We start from the raw sequence: 15,480 nt of genomic DNA on the forward strand, positions 1-15,480 counted from the left end.
AAAGAACATTGATATAGGAAAACGGGTCAATCTGACCCAAGGACAACATGAGGGTTAAAGTTTGCCCTGATCAGTTTTAATCAAAGTTACACGGTGTTACGATGCAAGATAAAAAGAAGAGGGAGACATTCATCTTCAGTAAATTATGTTTTTATTGGTCTTCACCACACTTTTTTGCCTTTTTAACAATAAATCTGTTTTCTACTTGACCTTTTTTAAGCATTTCAAAGAGAGATAAAGAGAATATTGCACTTAAAACAAGAGATGAAAGTAGAACCATGAAGCAGAAAGGAGGGGGGGAAAAAAACAATCACGAGGCTTTCCTGACAGCACGGCTCAGCCAGGTCACACGTGCCTCCTCAGAACCGCACAGCTTAGCTTCTTAAATATACATCTTTTAAAATAGCATTTCTATGTCAAGTCAGTTGTTTCTTCAACTATTACAGGAGAACTCAAAAGGTACACATGCACGTACAAGCAGGGCTCACCGAAAACCAACCGTCTTCATGATGATTTGAGTCTGAATGCCACAGATATTTTTTTTTTGTTCTTTTTTGTTGTTGTTGCACGATACGAAAAGGAGGGAGTGTGTGTGTTAAGCTTTGTCTGGAAAAGAGTGTGAATAATAGGAAATCCTCTATACATACAAATGTATTGACATGAGTGTCTGGCAGTCTGGGTTTTGAGTGGTCTGCTCATATGAGTAGTGGTGATTTCTTTTAATTATTAGCCTTTACAGTGATGTAGTATTAAATAGGAATGCAGATTACACAGAGTGGGTTAACACTGACGTGCGTCACGGCCGACTTTCACCAGAGAAGCCGTTCTTTTGAAATCAGAAGGAAATAGGAACCTCAACTCAACACCATTGTCTCCGCTCTGTATGTAACATGTTTATCATACTGACAACATTTGTAATCAGCAGACAGAAATCGTAATGTTTGTCAAACTGTCATCCAAAGAAAGAAAACTGCGGTGGCTTATTATCTGCACGCAAAGTTTTCGTCCCTTGCACTGAGGCGAGATGCATCGCGAGGTTACGACAGCACGGTTGTTACCGCCGGTGTGACCGATGAGTCAGATGTACCATATGATGCGCGGTAACCAAGGCAACCAGGAGATCAAAGTCCTCCGCGGAGAACGTAAAGGTAATCTGCATCTTCACATTCAAATCAACTGGAGCCGCTGACGTTTGGGCTCCCTGCAGCCCTCTGCTATGTTGTTTTAAAGAGCTTTCGCATTTTCTGTACATGCATCTGTTGTACATGCATCACTTGACTAGAGTCGAGGGAATAAATAATCATACAGAAGAATAACTCGATTTTTTACTGTGGGTCATAAAATAGCGACCCTTGTGAGGCGTGTTGGTCCTGTAATTTCTTACATATTAAGTTTTGTTCCCAGTTAAAATCTATTAAACTACTCAAAACTTATCAAAACATAAAATCATTAATCATCAAACTAAAAGCACGTCTACACTTAATACTGAGTTAATGAAGTGTTACTTAAAAACATCCACTGATTTACCACTGTAACTTAAATTATACTATAATCTAAAAACACGATGCATTAAGTTAAGGTGATTTTGGCTTTGAAAAAAAATATATATTTTGCAAACTCAAGACAAAACCATATTATCTGGAATATTTAAACCATAATAAAACAGCACGTTTTCAGTGCAAATGCTGTAATTGTCATTTTGAAGTGCCCATATTATGCTCATTTTCAGGTTCATATGTGTATATAGAGGTTGTACCAGAATAGGTTTGCATGATGTAATTTTCAAAAAACACCATATTTTTTGTTGTACTGCACATTCCTGCAGCTCCTCTTTTCACCCTGTGTGTTGAGCTCTTTGTTTTAGCTACAGAGTGAGACATCTCACTGATGTTCCATCTTTGTTGGGAGTCGCACACGCGCAGTACCTAGGTAAGGACTGCTGGCCAATCAGAAGCAGAGTATGAGGGTGTGTCACTCTAGCAGCTAGGCGAGCAATATAACGTGTTACAAAGTGATGCACGTTTGTAAAGGCTGGACTACAGTAGAGCTGTTAGGAGCAGGTTGTGAACAGTGTTTTCCTGTTGGAGATGGTACATCCCTTTGGGGGGGGGGGGGACCTTGGGCTTTTTTACTTTGTAAACCTATAACATGCACAAAAAAGATATAGCCAAAAAGCATAATATGAGCACTAATGAAGATTTAAGACTGTTAAGTTTTGCACACTGGTTACTTTTTGTGCTTCTTCGAGCGGCAGCTCCAGGAAATACTGAGTTGGTGCTTTTTTAAAAGTGCCATTTTCACGCTCAAAACTCTGACCTTTTTTTGGTGCACTGACGTTCTCACTGACAAAACTCACAAAACAACAGAGGAGACCGGCTCGGTGGCGGAGGCTTCGGCGATGAACCGCACGCTTGCACGATGCCAACTTGAATTTCTACGACGTAAAACGCATTTACTCCCCACCTTCCAGGACAGCAAGACAGAAAGGCACATGTGGGTGACAGTCTAACCTCTAACCATCAATCAAACCGACCACCTCTGTTCACCAGGCAAACACAATCGCTCCTCGCAAACCACATGCTCCTATTGTCGTATCGGAATACATTCTTTGTTTTTTAACCCAGGTTTTGTGTAAATAACTTTGAGACGCAACAACTGCTTATGAGGGTTGTCGACTTCCCTCTCATGAGCTTCGAGTGCTGTTCTGTATATGTAAAGATAGAAACAGGTAGAATCCAAAGATCAGGATGATGATTTTGTACTTGTATCACCGCCTCTGCCTTCAGTTCTCCCCTCATGATCCTCAGCAACGATATGTTAACCGGAAATACACTGAAAATATACATCAAAGACCACAGAAACAATTATAGAGAGAATCTTATTCGGCAAAATTCCACCGTATGAAATAACAGCCACAGATAAATTCTTATTCTTACTGTAACGATTGGTTTTCACTTTGAGATAACGGTAGTAATATCATAATTCACTACAATACAGATTCATGACTATGGTCTTTCCTATCCTACCGCAAATATACTCAAAAGACAATTTATTTATCTCACTATGTCAGAAGGAGGCACAAAGTTCAACACCGGGACTGTTATTGTTTTAGAAGAACGACAGAAAGGGACAACAGAGGAAAGTTAAGTAAAAGTGATCGCAATTAGCCTCAAATAGCCTCTAATAAGATTTTCTATCAGCAAATGTATTAAATTGATGACCTTTATTGTGAAAGGTCTGATGTTCGGGTCTCAGTGGAAGAATGTATTTTGCTGCTGGCTTTAAAGTGTGCAAACTTGTGCTTTGATTTATGCCAATTAGAAGACAAGCAACTAAACATCAATTTTGTATTGTTTTCTATATGAACACAATGGGCATTTTGTCTCTGCCAATGAACATAGACTCCATTGTCTCACAGGTTGTGGACAAACAAAGAGTTAAGGAACAGAAAGAAAACTGCACTCCCTTTAAAAAGACTAGAAATAATAATAATAATAGTAATAATGGAGGACATGGTTGTCAGAAAACTACCTTTGTAAAACAAATTGTGATAGCCACGACAAGCTTATGAACGAATACAAATCTAGAAAAGAATAGACAGTTATCCAGGTCTGGTTCTGCTTGTCGCTCAGTAGCCCAAAGCAGATGCAGATTTGCATATCAGGCTATAGAGGAGGGCAGTTAAAACCAGATCTACACTGGGGAGGCCAGGAGGAGGGAGAGAGGAAACAAGGGTCTTAAAACTCAATCTTGCAAGCGGGAAAAGACTCGTCCTGCATGACGACGGTGCTGCTGGAGGCCAGGACCATGATGTTGAGCTCCTGCTGCCTCTCATGAGTCTGCTGGTACCAGTCACGGGTCACCTCCGTGTCGTGGGTGGGGATCAGCGTCACCTGAGCGGGAGACATCAAATGTCACGACTAGTCCATATAAAACAATGTTTTAATTTCCGTGATTGACGTCCCTCATTTTCGGCCGGATGTCCGTTACCTTCGCTTTCTTTTTGTTGGCATTTTAAAATCCGGTGTTTGCAGCTGTCATTATATTTATGTTGACATCAATTTGTGATTATTTGTTCTGGGACTTCACATTCAGAAAACGAGTTCAGAGTTTTTCTAAAAGCTCTCGTATTTTTTTTTTTCCTTCTGTGATTTCATATTCAGCTCAGATGTGTGTGAAAATTTGACACAAATAAAAGGTTTAGATTTAAGTTCTGCAAGTTCTCACATATTATACTACAAGCATCCTGTGATAAGCTTAAACTTGATGAAAAGCTGTAGGAAAAGTGTGTGATTGTGTTTGTTGTTTAACGTAAAGCGTGTGGGAGCAATAGCAGCCAAAGCAGTGTTATCCTTACCTATGTTTACCTTGTATAAAAGTGTTTATTTTGATATTATTTTGTCGTTGAATTCAGTTTAGTTCTTGCCTAGATATCATAATTTCTCCGCATTGGCTTTAAAAGTCCCCTGTCTTAGTCTGTTATGAGAGGAAATTTCTTTTCTTTGATTTGAGCCGAGATTCAAACTAAGTACAGCTGGATTTGTTACCTGCAGGTTTGATCCCCACTGAGCTTTGCCCTCCAGAAGTGCATTGAGGACTCCTCGGCTGGGTTCACCGCTCGCTGTGTCGTTCCCGCTCACCACATAGTATGCAGAGCGAATGCGCTTGAAAAACTCTTGGTCCACATTTTTGGCACTGCAGTGGTTGGGAATGTAGGCCAAGTCCACATATATAGGAAGGCCAGGAGCCGCTGCAGAGCCGGACTTCTGAGAACCTGGATGGGAGAACAAAACCAAACCGTCACTATTGGTAAAAGCATTTATCTTACAAAAAAGCGTTGTAGTATTAATGATTATATCTGAAAAGCTTTTAAGTTTATCTTTAGACTCTGCTCACCTGAACTACTCTTGACACCGTTAGTCAGCCCCTTGCTCGGGTTGTAGCTCGACCTGGAGAGGTCATCGTCTTTGGAGCCCTGTCCATCTGACAGACGAGACATCCGTGAGCTCTTGTCTGCATCCTTCTTCTTCAGCGAGGCGCTGCGAGGAGACGGCATCTGTTTGACAGGCATGGGAGACCTCTTACGCCTAGCCGGTGATGCTGATTTGGTTTTTCCCGAAGTCTTCTTTAAACTCTTGGTTTTTGGTTCTTTCTTGACAACGCCATTATCCAAAGATTCAGGATCCACCATGCAAACGTCTGGGCGTGGGGGGTGAGGAATAGGGTCCATCAGGGGAGCCGGAGGAGGGTCATTGCTCCTACTAGAAGATTGATGGCTGCCTCCCCTGGTAGCAGATAATTTATCAACAGGCATGTAGTCTGCATCCTCATCTGAGTCCATGTTGCCTTCGCCAACGACCGAGGGGTATTCCTCAGTGCCTGGAGGCACATCAGAGTCTGACTGAGAGGCTAAAGATTCGCTGATGGAGGTGGGCGGTGTGTCCTCCGTGGCCAGAACCAGCCCTGCCGACATGCCGCCAGCTTGCTGCAGAGAGCTGCTCTGAAACTGGTGATGATGGGGCTGCTGGTTAGCCCTTCTCTTGACCGACAGATCGTGCACATCAGCCTCCTGCGATTGGTCACTCCTTTGCCCGTGCTCCTCGTCATCCTCGTCACTGGATAGCTGCCGCATGCATGGGTTTATGAAGGAAGGCGAGAGGTCGTGTTTGGGCTGCTTGTAATCAGAGGAGGAATACCCAGGAGAGCTGCGGCTGGTGTAAGAGGAGGTGGCTCCCATGGGCACCTCACCAGCAAGATCCTGATCGCTGTCATCGTCATCGTCGTCATCCTGACCCCCTTGGCTGCACTCTTCAGCGTAGAACGGAGAGCAGAACGGCTGATCAGTTGAAGAGAGTGACAGCGGGCGGGCAGGGTGCTCTGGCTCCATCTCACACTCCTCCTCAAACTCGTCATCATGACGGTAATGAGGAGGGGAGTCTCCAGGCACCATCCCCATCTGGGGTTTTGACATCTCCCACTCAAAAGAGCTCCTGTAAGCTGCTGCTCCCTCTCTGGGCTCCACCTTGGCTGGGCCTGAAGACGCACCACTGGCTGCTGCTCCAGCAGGGAGGGTGCCGCTTAAGCTGACATCCATAGGGCCGTTGACCGGGTCTGGCTTGCTGGCCTGAGGAGGCGAGGGCATGTAGGAGCCAAGAACATCAGGGAGTGCACCAGCCGTATTTTCACTGGCAGCTGGAGCAACATGCTTGTCAGAAAATGAGAGGTTACCAGACTGGCCGCTGGAAAGTGTCCGGGTCATCTCACGCATGTAAGCCTCCTCATCCTCTTCCTCACTGCTGTCAGTCTCCTCAAAGTAATGCTTGCCTTCTGTGTCTGGACGTGGGGAAGAAGTAACGCCAAATAGAGCGGCGCTGGCTGCCTCTTTGTCTTGGGACAGCTCTGTAGGTTGAGCAAATGGTCCTGCAGAGGCCCCAAACCCAACAGTCGAGTCCAGCTTGGATCCTACCGACCATTCAGGCTTATAGAAGCAGTCCGATTGAGGGCCTTTGTCCATTACTTCACCTGCTGAAGTTGTATACTCCTTCTTGTCCTCAGCAAAGGCAGCGGAGGAGAGGGAAGGGAAGGATTTGACCTCCTCAAATGGGCTGTGGTGTGAGAAGTGAGCTAAACTGGAAGTGGACTCAGCCATGGTTGTAGCTGTGATCTGTTTTTCAGACACTTCTAGGTAGTCGTCTTTTGTGCCAGCGGAGCCAGAGTAGGGTGGATCCATGACCAGTGAGTGTTCTTCTTTAAAGGAGGAGTACTCAAAGAGAGGCTCGGCAGGAGTCTCGAGTTCCTCTCCGAACTGACGGCTGGTGGAGAGGGAGCCCGAGGTGGAGGAGGAGTAGCTATAGGCCGAAGAGGAGGAGAACCCGGGGGCAGCGGTGGTTGTGTACTGAAAGCTTGTGTCCAGTGATCTCTTACTCAGGTCTGGTATATTCTGTTTCTCAAAATCCAGATCATCCCTGTCATTCTGGTAATAACTGTCCTCTGTTGATTTCAAAGTGAAATCCTCTTTACCTTTGTCTGTGGTCTGACTTAAAAAAGAGTCTTTCTCACCACTTCCATATGAGTATTCGAAGCCCGATGAGTTGGCAGAGAAACCTGTAGCTCCTAAATCCATTGTCTTTCCACTGAAGGATTCTACTGAGGAGTCTTTTTTGGTTTCGTGTTCAGCCTTTGTGAGTGAGCTGGAGCTGCTCGGCTTCCCCTGGCTGTTATAGCCATATCCAGCCATGGAAACCATGAATTCAGGCCTATTTGAGCCAAACATTTCACGGATTGGACTTTTGACTTCCTTCTCAGACTTCTCTTTGGCGCCTTTCTCCATATCAGAATCAACAGCGTCGTCGTCATCGTCCTCTTCCTCTTCGTCCTCCTCTTCATCCTCATCATCTTCTTCGACAACTTCATCATCATCATAGTCCTCCTCGTCCCTTGCTGTTAGTTTTCGCATATCAACCTCCAAACTAGCTCCTTTCCTGTCGTAGCCTGTGGTGGCAGGTTTGTCTGCATCAGTCATTGAGGAGTGCGTCTGGGTCTTTGGGCCGCTGTCAATCTGGCTTTTAAAAGAGGAGTCTTTTTCTGATGATAAAGAAGTGGACGAGGCCTCGGGTCTATCAGCCAATGAAGGGAATCTGCTACCTATGCCTTGTTCAAATGTCTCCTTTCCTTTGAAGTCTTTGAAAGGAGGTACAGCAGCAGTGCTCTTGGAGTTGAGCCACGATGAGGAGGAGGACTCTTTTCCATAAGACACGGTAAATCCCTCCTTCTCTGACATCTTGTCTGTGGCTGTTACCGAGGATGGGGACTCGGGTTTCTGCGAATCCACTTCAACCTTTGCGGTGTCTTCCGCTTTATCTAAAGACTCCTGACGATATGAATCAGAGTCCACTGAGCCATAAATGTCACTGTAAGAGAATGTTTTGCCATGCACATAGGGTGTGTCCTGTCTTATATACATGGCCTTTTCTTTGGTCTCCTTCTCTGGAAAATTATAGAGACTGAAATGAACATTTTTCTCTGTCTCTTTAAAAGCAACATCTGTTTCCTCTGTGCTTTCACTCTTTAAGTCTACTTTGCTTTGATTGGTTGATAAGGGCTCATTAGACCCTACCCCACTTTGATTATCATCATCTTCTTCATCTTCATCTGAGTACATCACCTGAGGAATCGGCTTTTTCTCTGTGTTGAAAGACAATGACGTCTTGTCCAAGCTCTTGACTTCTGTTTCTGTCTTTGCAGATGTAGCCTCAGAGGCAAAGTCGTCATCTAAGAAGCATCCCTCTTTTGCCTCCATAAGCTTGGCCTTAACCGCGGGCTGTAGATCCTTTTTGGCATAATAGTCATCTTCCTCTTCAATGGATTCATTGGATTCTTCTTGAGACTCTTCAGACACTGTGTTGTCACCTACCAGACCAATATAGGCAGTACTGTCTGAGATAATGACTGATTTCTGGGTGTCAGCTTTAATATTTAACCCTGCTCCATCTTTGTCTTCTGTCTTAAAGGGTTTCTCTTCTGTCGGAGAGTAGCCACCACTGCTTGTAGGCATAGACTGTGTGGGTGAGGCCAGTTTCATGGTGCTGTCATCTGGACTTAGACATCTTTCCTCACTCTCCTGCCTGGAGTGGGACTCTAAATCTAATCCAGAGGAGAAAGATGGAGGGGGTGAAGCAGGTTTTGTATCTGCACCCGTCTTAAATCCCTCTGTGCTAAAGAGAGATTGGTTTTCTTTGACAGCCTGCGTGGGAGAGGACTTCATGGTAGAGCAGAGAGGAGGAGGAGGAGAAAAAGTGGTGGAGGGAGATTTCTGCTTTTCCTGGAGCAACATGAAGGATGCCTGTTCGTAGCCCTCTTGGAGTTTACCCAGAGGGATGTCAACATTCGGAGTCTGGTCCTCGTCCTCGTCTTCCTCGTCCTCTTCTTCTTCGTGGACTGATTTGATCTTTGCATCCCCAGATTCCATCTCGGTAATGTTGGGCTGGTACTCGTCAGAGGAAGGAGACTTGAAGCACTTGTCGTCCTCCAGAGAGGAGGTGGGTGAGATGGTTCCTGCCGAGTGAAGATAGTCTTTCCCATGGGCGGCCTCAGCGCGTAAGGGGGTACTGTTGATTGTGTCAAGCAGGAGCGAGTTCCTCCCAGCCTCCTCGGTCTGTGGTGCTGTCACAGAGGCTATCGACTGGTCCTCGGCTACAGATGTGGCAAAAGATGACAGTTTGTCATATTCTGTTATGGATGTTGCCGAGGAGATGTGCTCCTCTTCTGCAAGAGGGGCAGCAATGATGGCAGGATAAGGTGCGAGCTCAGGCTCGTGCCCTCCCATGAAGGCTTTGGGTTTGATGTCAGACACGCCGGAGGATTTCATCTCTTTTATTCCGTGCATGGAGTCAAAGGTACCAGGGACATCAGGGACAGAGATGTCATAGGAGCCCACATCATAGCGCAAATGTGGGATCCTATCTTCTGGTTCCTCGTGGATCTCCTCATCAGAGATGGTCTGTTCAGTCTCGGAGTAACCAGGGATGGTCTCGTCTTGGATGAAGGAGAATTGCTCCGAGGCGGAGGCTGCTACTTGCCCAGACAGGGCTGTGGTTGACAAAGGTTTTTTCTCAGTTGGCTTGGTGTCCCACTCCTTTCCAGTTTTTTCCTTTTTCGCCTCCTCTGCTCTATATTTCAGGACCTCGTCATCTTCCGTTCCTTCAAATTCGGCTTTTTCAATGACATCCCCCTCCTCCTCTGAGCTGTCACACTTCTTTGATCTGTCTCCTATGTGGTCCTCTACATGGTATTTGTCATATTTCTCCATTTGCTCCTCTTCATACTTCTTGTCAAAGGTGTCGCTTGCTTCCTTCTTTTCAGTGGCTGTAACCTGTACTGAAGCGCCCATGTCTTTGTTGTATTCCTGTTTGACGGGGGATTTGGGTGAAGCGGATTGTATCTCAGTGGCTGGGGATGTGACCGTCTCTTCGGGGACAACTAAGGAAGGAACTTTAGTATCTGTGTGCAGCAAATACCCAAACATCACATCATTCTGAATAGGCTCACTCTTCTTTGACAGCTCTTCTTGTTTCAGAGCCTCAAAGTCCTCCGTGAGGTCCTCTGGGGAGGACACAATGGACCTGTCAGCCAAAGCTGCTGCTGCAATCTCCTCAGGGATGTTCTTTGGGACTGGCTTTTTCTCATTTGCTTCCTCTTTCACTACTTTGTTTTTGTCTGTCTTGGGTTTAGCCTGACTTTTAGCTTTATGCAGAGTTTTTCTCACTTCAGGGGTGAGCGGCTTCAGGTCAGGTTTTGTGATTTTTCTCAGTTCCGGTTTACTTGAGTCCTTCTTTTTATCCTCCTTGGCTTTACTTTCCTTTTTCTCTTCTTTTCTTATATTTTCATCTCTCTTTGCTTCACGTTTTTCTTTCTTAATTTCTTTTTTCTCTTTGTCTTTCTTTTCATCCATCTTGGACGCTTTCTCATGCTTGGCAGTTTTTTCCTTGGATATTTTCTTTTTCTCTGTCTTGCCTGCCACAGGGGCGACCTCGCTGTTTTTCTGTTGTTTGGTGGCTTTTAGACTTTCACTTTTGAGCTTCTTCTCCTCTTTCTTTTCCACTTTATTCTCTTTAGTGATATCACTCTTGGACTCTTCCTCCTGTCCACTGGCGTCTTTCTTTGTTGTTTTAGAGTGAGGTTTGGGTGAAGACTTTAGACTCTCTTTGCTGTCCGTTCTTGATCTTATTTTAGTCTGTTTGATGATGGGAGGAGGTGCACCAGATGATATGTCCTTTTGGGTTGCCACTGGGTATCGCAAGAAGTCCAGGTGTTTCAGTTTCTCGAGGCCCTCCAAGATTTTATTCTGTGGTGCATTTCCAGGGAAGAGCACCCTAACTATCTTTTCTGTTGGACGGTGGGGAATCCAAACTATGAGAGCAGTAACTGATGTCAAATAGGGGACCGATATTTCTCCTTCTTTTCCATTGGCCATCGTAATCCCGGTTTTGGCTTTGCTGTTTCCAGCCCATTTCTGCATTAGAAACTGCATCTCTTTGCTCTCTTTTACAGGGTTTAAGACATACATGTCTAACTTCCCCACACCAAGTTTGTGGAATAGTGTGATGGGTTCGATGGTGTTGCTGACTACCCTGTGAAGAGGCTCTGGTGTGATACCTAGCTTGTTGAGGTACTGCAACGTAAGAGATGCTTCCTCAATGCTTCGTTTCACTTTCAGCGTTGACTCTGGCATCCGAAGCTTCTCCGGAACGTTGAAAAACACAATCCCAAGCTCAGGAGAGATCAGGTTCTTCATCCATTCACCGTTGCTGCTGGAGCCAGATCCTTGGTTACGCTCCTCTTCTTGCTCTGCAATCTTCCTCTGGAACAACCCGTTGATGCCAGGGAGGTTGTCCGCACCAATATGGGTGAGCAGAACAGAGTCGATCCTGTCCAGGTGGCGAACCAGCTTCCAGAAGCAGGACTTTCGATCAGACCCTCCATCCACCAGGATGTTGAATCCGTTGACAGCGAACAGAGCAGAGTCGCCTCTGCCTCCAGGGAAGATGTAGCAGCAGGGTTTGGACAGCTTCAGAAAACCTCCAGAAGTTGGAGGCTCCAGGAGGTCAAAGGACGACGGCACATCCACTGTCTCTGAGACATACTCAGTGAACTCTTTGACTCCGTCCATGTTGGGCAGGTAAGGTTCTGGGTTCAGGCGGTATTCCAGAAGATTTTGGAGTGACTGCTGCTCCTGGCTTTGGCCCAGGGAGCTCCAGCCCCCGTCTCCCTGACAGGAAACAGTAAGCCTGGCCGGCTGCTCTGAAGAGGCCTTGGACAGGAGTTCAATCACCTGGAAACACAGTAACAATGAAAAACAGCCTAAATAAAAAGTTGATCCATACACTGAAAAGCTTTATTTGGAGAGAAAGTGCACCCGTCTCACTTGAGGGTTGGAGATGATGTTGGAGAAGTGTTGCCAGGTGAATGCTCCACCTTGCAGTAGGATGTCACCTCCCTGCTCAGAGCTCTGGCCGCTCAGGATCAGCAACTTATTCCCAGCAATGTCAGTGATCAGAGAGTGAATCTGGGTAGAGGACAGGATAACCCATTAAATATCGTTTTGTAAAAATAAATCATCCATGAGTCATCAACATCAAAACACAAAGGTCAAATGTACTGTACTGGAAAGATGAAGAATATTTGGGGTGACAAAGCAAGCAATTTAGTTTCCAACAAAAAAAGCTAAAATCATCTCACATGTATCATGAGTTCAATGAGTTGCAATATTTGATTTGATTTGAGTGCTATTGCGTTTGAAAGCTGCTCAATCTGTCCTCGAAGTTGATGTCATCCAGACCCACTCAATAATAATAGCACGCTGTTATTATTGATGAAAACCTAAAGAAGACACTTTAAAAACATTCAAATCAAAGTATATATTGCAACGAAATGAAAATGAGATGAAAGGTCGAACTTTTATTTTGAAGAACTGTTCAAACACCAAATATAAATGTCCGAGTCTAAAATTACTCTTAAGAGTTGAATAGTTTAAATCACAACCACTTCATGCCCAAAATAGATTGTTTGGAAAAGGAAATGTTTCTTCTAATTCTATCCAGCAAAAAGGGACGACAAATAAAGTAGCCATTTATTTAAGACATGTTATTTTTTGATAAATCAGATCTAAAAGATAAATCAAATCTGACAAAGTTGCTGCAGCATCAAGAATAAATGTTAAGTTCATAACTACAGTACAGTGTCTTTCTGGTCAGATTCAAGGATCAGGTGTATTGCAGATAAACTGTCATATAACTATACAAAATAATAATACAAAACTAGGTTACGTCAAGGCAATCTAAAGCTTAGCTGATAACTGACTATTTTTTTTTACACTGACAGGCAAATCTGAGACATCTGAGTGGATTTATTCATAACCCAAAGAAGTGTCTCTCCCACTGAGTGTTTTTCTGTCAACTGCGTGATGATTACTAGCAGGAGAGACATGGACCTCTCTTTGGGGCTGAATGGTGAACAATGCTGTGTTGCTGTGTTCCAGACTGAATACACTCCTTTATGTGAATTATATAAATGATCCTGCAGGATTCAGAGCACTGGGTCATCATCAACCCGCTGTGTTTTGTCTGTGTTGTCCAGGTGTGACTTACCTCTGAGGCAGCGGTCTCCTCTGATGGGTTCACCAACACCGTTGTCTCGAGGACATCACTCTTATACTGGAGAATCCGCTGGCCTGCAGGAGACAGAGATATAAAAAATAAACCTCATGACTACATCCAGATCAAATGATGACAAAGTAACAGAGGCCTTCGTCTGATGGGGAGAATAGCTTTTTGTTGCTCATATTACAGGATCAACACTTAAACAGAGATGGAATCACACAATGCATATAAGCAAAAAAACAAACACACCTTGATAAGAAATATTCTCAATTTTCGATTTGCGGAAGTTCGTATTTAGAGTGCAGATATGAGATATTTTCATCTCACTTTTGTCGAGAAAACCAAGCCTAAACTTGAATAAACATATAGACTAAAATGTCAAACCGTTGCTATAAACACTTCAAAAAGCTACTGTAGGTGTAATGATCTGGGCATGGTTTTTATTTCAGTTAGCCTAATAGCTGGTTTGATTGGCATTTAGAGATGATTTTATGGAAAGTATCCCATGCCAATCTCTATGTATGGTGAAGGGTACGTGATGACGGGGGGGGGGGCTATTTTAAATTCCAAAGGCCAAGGGAATTTATCAGGATGCATCGTATCCGGATCCATGAAATAACTGGCCTTTAAAATTAAAAATCTGCCTCTATGGGAATTTAACATGGGTTGGGTGTATGCTTATGCCTCCTGTATTTTAAGGAAGAACATTTATTTATTTACAATACATTATTCATTCACAATGAAAATTGGTGTCCTCAAAGGTTGGATTTTTCAATTCTTTTTTTTAATTAAGGCATTAAGATCAATTTCCAAAAGATGTTTTTTATTCCTCTTTTCAGTCAACTTTAGCATGGGTTCATTAACTTGTAAATTAACCTCCCAGTGGGTCAGTCATTACAAACTAATGCTTTACAAACCCACGTAACTTTATTTTTTTTTTCTAGTGAGGATTTAAAAGTTTCTAAAGACACCAAATATGTCAGGCAGAGACTTGTGTCTGAATAATGAACTCTGTTAAACCATCATTTAGCTTCAATTACCTGCTTGCTTCATACTGCTGGTTAGGATGTAACAGAATAATAAAAACTCTGTAGGAGGTCTGAAAAAACTCTAAAGGAGAATTGCTGGTACACTTTGTGTAAAATGTTTCCCAGTATGAAAATACTCCAAACCAGCGTCGTTTAATGACATTACAACGCCCTGTCTTCCAGCATCTGTCAACACAACACATCTGCACATACAGCCGTGCACACACATCCCCAACCCTGCCCCGTCTCCTCTTCTGCTCACTTGCCATCTTATTCATCCACTGGCTCTAGCTAAAGCCCCCCTGACAACTTTAATCCTGGAAATATGCTCTTTTCATATACAATGACAACAGAAACACAAAAAAAAAAATAATCCTTCAGCCATAAGCCTCATTGGCTGTTGCTATGGGGATGGTTCTCCGGCCGTTGCTGCTAGCTAAGTTACACTGACCCAGTCTCGGCTGAGGGAGACGCATTGCAGCATTTCTGCGAGAGGGAGGGGAGGCTAGTGCTGCATGACAGTATGCACGCAGCATCACATAGTACAGGAGGTGAAGGCGAGTGCCAAAGCAGCAGCAGCAGCAGTGTTAGCATGCAGGCGCTTCATCAGGGGATCTATATTTAGCATGTCAGATGTCGCTGGTCTCTTCCTCGGCCTGTCGCTGGGTGTTTATGTCTCCTTCCCCAGCTGGAAGAGAAGGCAAGATGCTTGGAGAGTAAACAACTTAAATTCTGAGGTTATGGGTTAGGTCATAGAATCTTACATCCACAAACAAGTCCCAATTACTGTACATGAGTCACTTTGTACTGTAACCAGCGTCTTGGGGGAACGAATCCGCCGTCGAAAAACACCTCAGCCGTCTAACAACGAATATTAGATCAGTGTTTAGTGAGTAAACTCGCTGTGGCCCATATTAATCACGCTGTTGTTTGACTGTCACATCCTCCTCTCAAATAGCTTGCCAATCTGAATTTGTCCAGCCGCTGATCAAACAAGTGGAACTGATGGTGGCCGGGAGAAAATAAACAACACCAATATTGACATCCAGGTTTGTTACATTAATGAAGGATATTTGCTTTATTGATATGAATGGAAGTGACCAGCGGATTAATTAATGAATTATACATTCTCTCTGCAGATTATAGCTGCAAAGATAAGGGACTGTGAGGTTCCTTTCAGAAAAACCTCCTTCAGCCCTAATGCACTATCTATTAAAGGTAGTGCATTATGGGACACACTTCCTCCAACTATAAGGGAGCGTCCCACTTCGGCCTCCTGTAAGAGCCAGGTAAAG

The 15,480-nt window shown here is 44.2% G+C and overlaps 1 protein-coding gene across 3 annotated transcripts in view; it reads right to left on the bottom strand.

Annotated features, from left to right (window-relative positions):
- Positions 1 to 2,278: 2,278 nt before the first annotated feature.
- Positions 2,279 to 15,480, bottom strand: part of map1aa (microtubule-associated protein 1Aa) — a 41,637-nt gene continuing 28,435 nt past the window's right edge. For all 3 annotated transcript variants that reach the window (XM_032510592.1, XM_032510622.1, XM_032510686.1), the window contains 5 exons: positions 13,146 to 13,228; positions 11,924 to 12,064; positions 4,897 to 11,830; positions 4,548 to 4,774; positions 2,279 to 3,893 (listed from right to left, as the gene is read on the bottom strand). In XM_032510592.1, the coding sequence (XP_032366483.1) occupies positions 3,738 to 3,893; positions 4,548 to 4,774; positions 4,897 to 11,830; positions 11,924 to 12,064; positions 13,146 to 13,228 (7,541 nt within the window). In that variant the 3' untranslated portion in view covers positions 2,279 to 3,737. The remainder of the gene's footprint in view (positions 3,894 to 4,547; positions 4,775 to 4,896; positions 11,831 to 11,923; positions 12,065 to 13,145; positions 13,229 to 15,480) is intronic.

Source organism: Etheostoma spectabile, chromosome 1, assembly GCF_008692095.1.
Source record: "Etheostoma spectabile isolate EspeVRDwgs_2016 chromosome 1, UIUC_Espe_1.0, whole genome shotgun sequence".
In the NCBI taxonomy this organism is placed as follows: Eukaryota; Metazoa; Chordata; class Actinopteri; order Perciformes; family Percidae; genus Etheostoma; species Etheostoma spectabile.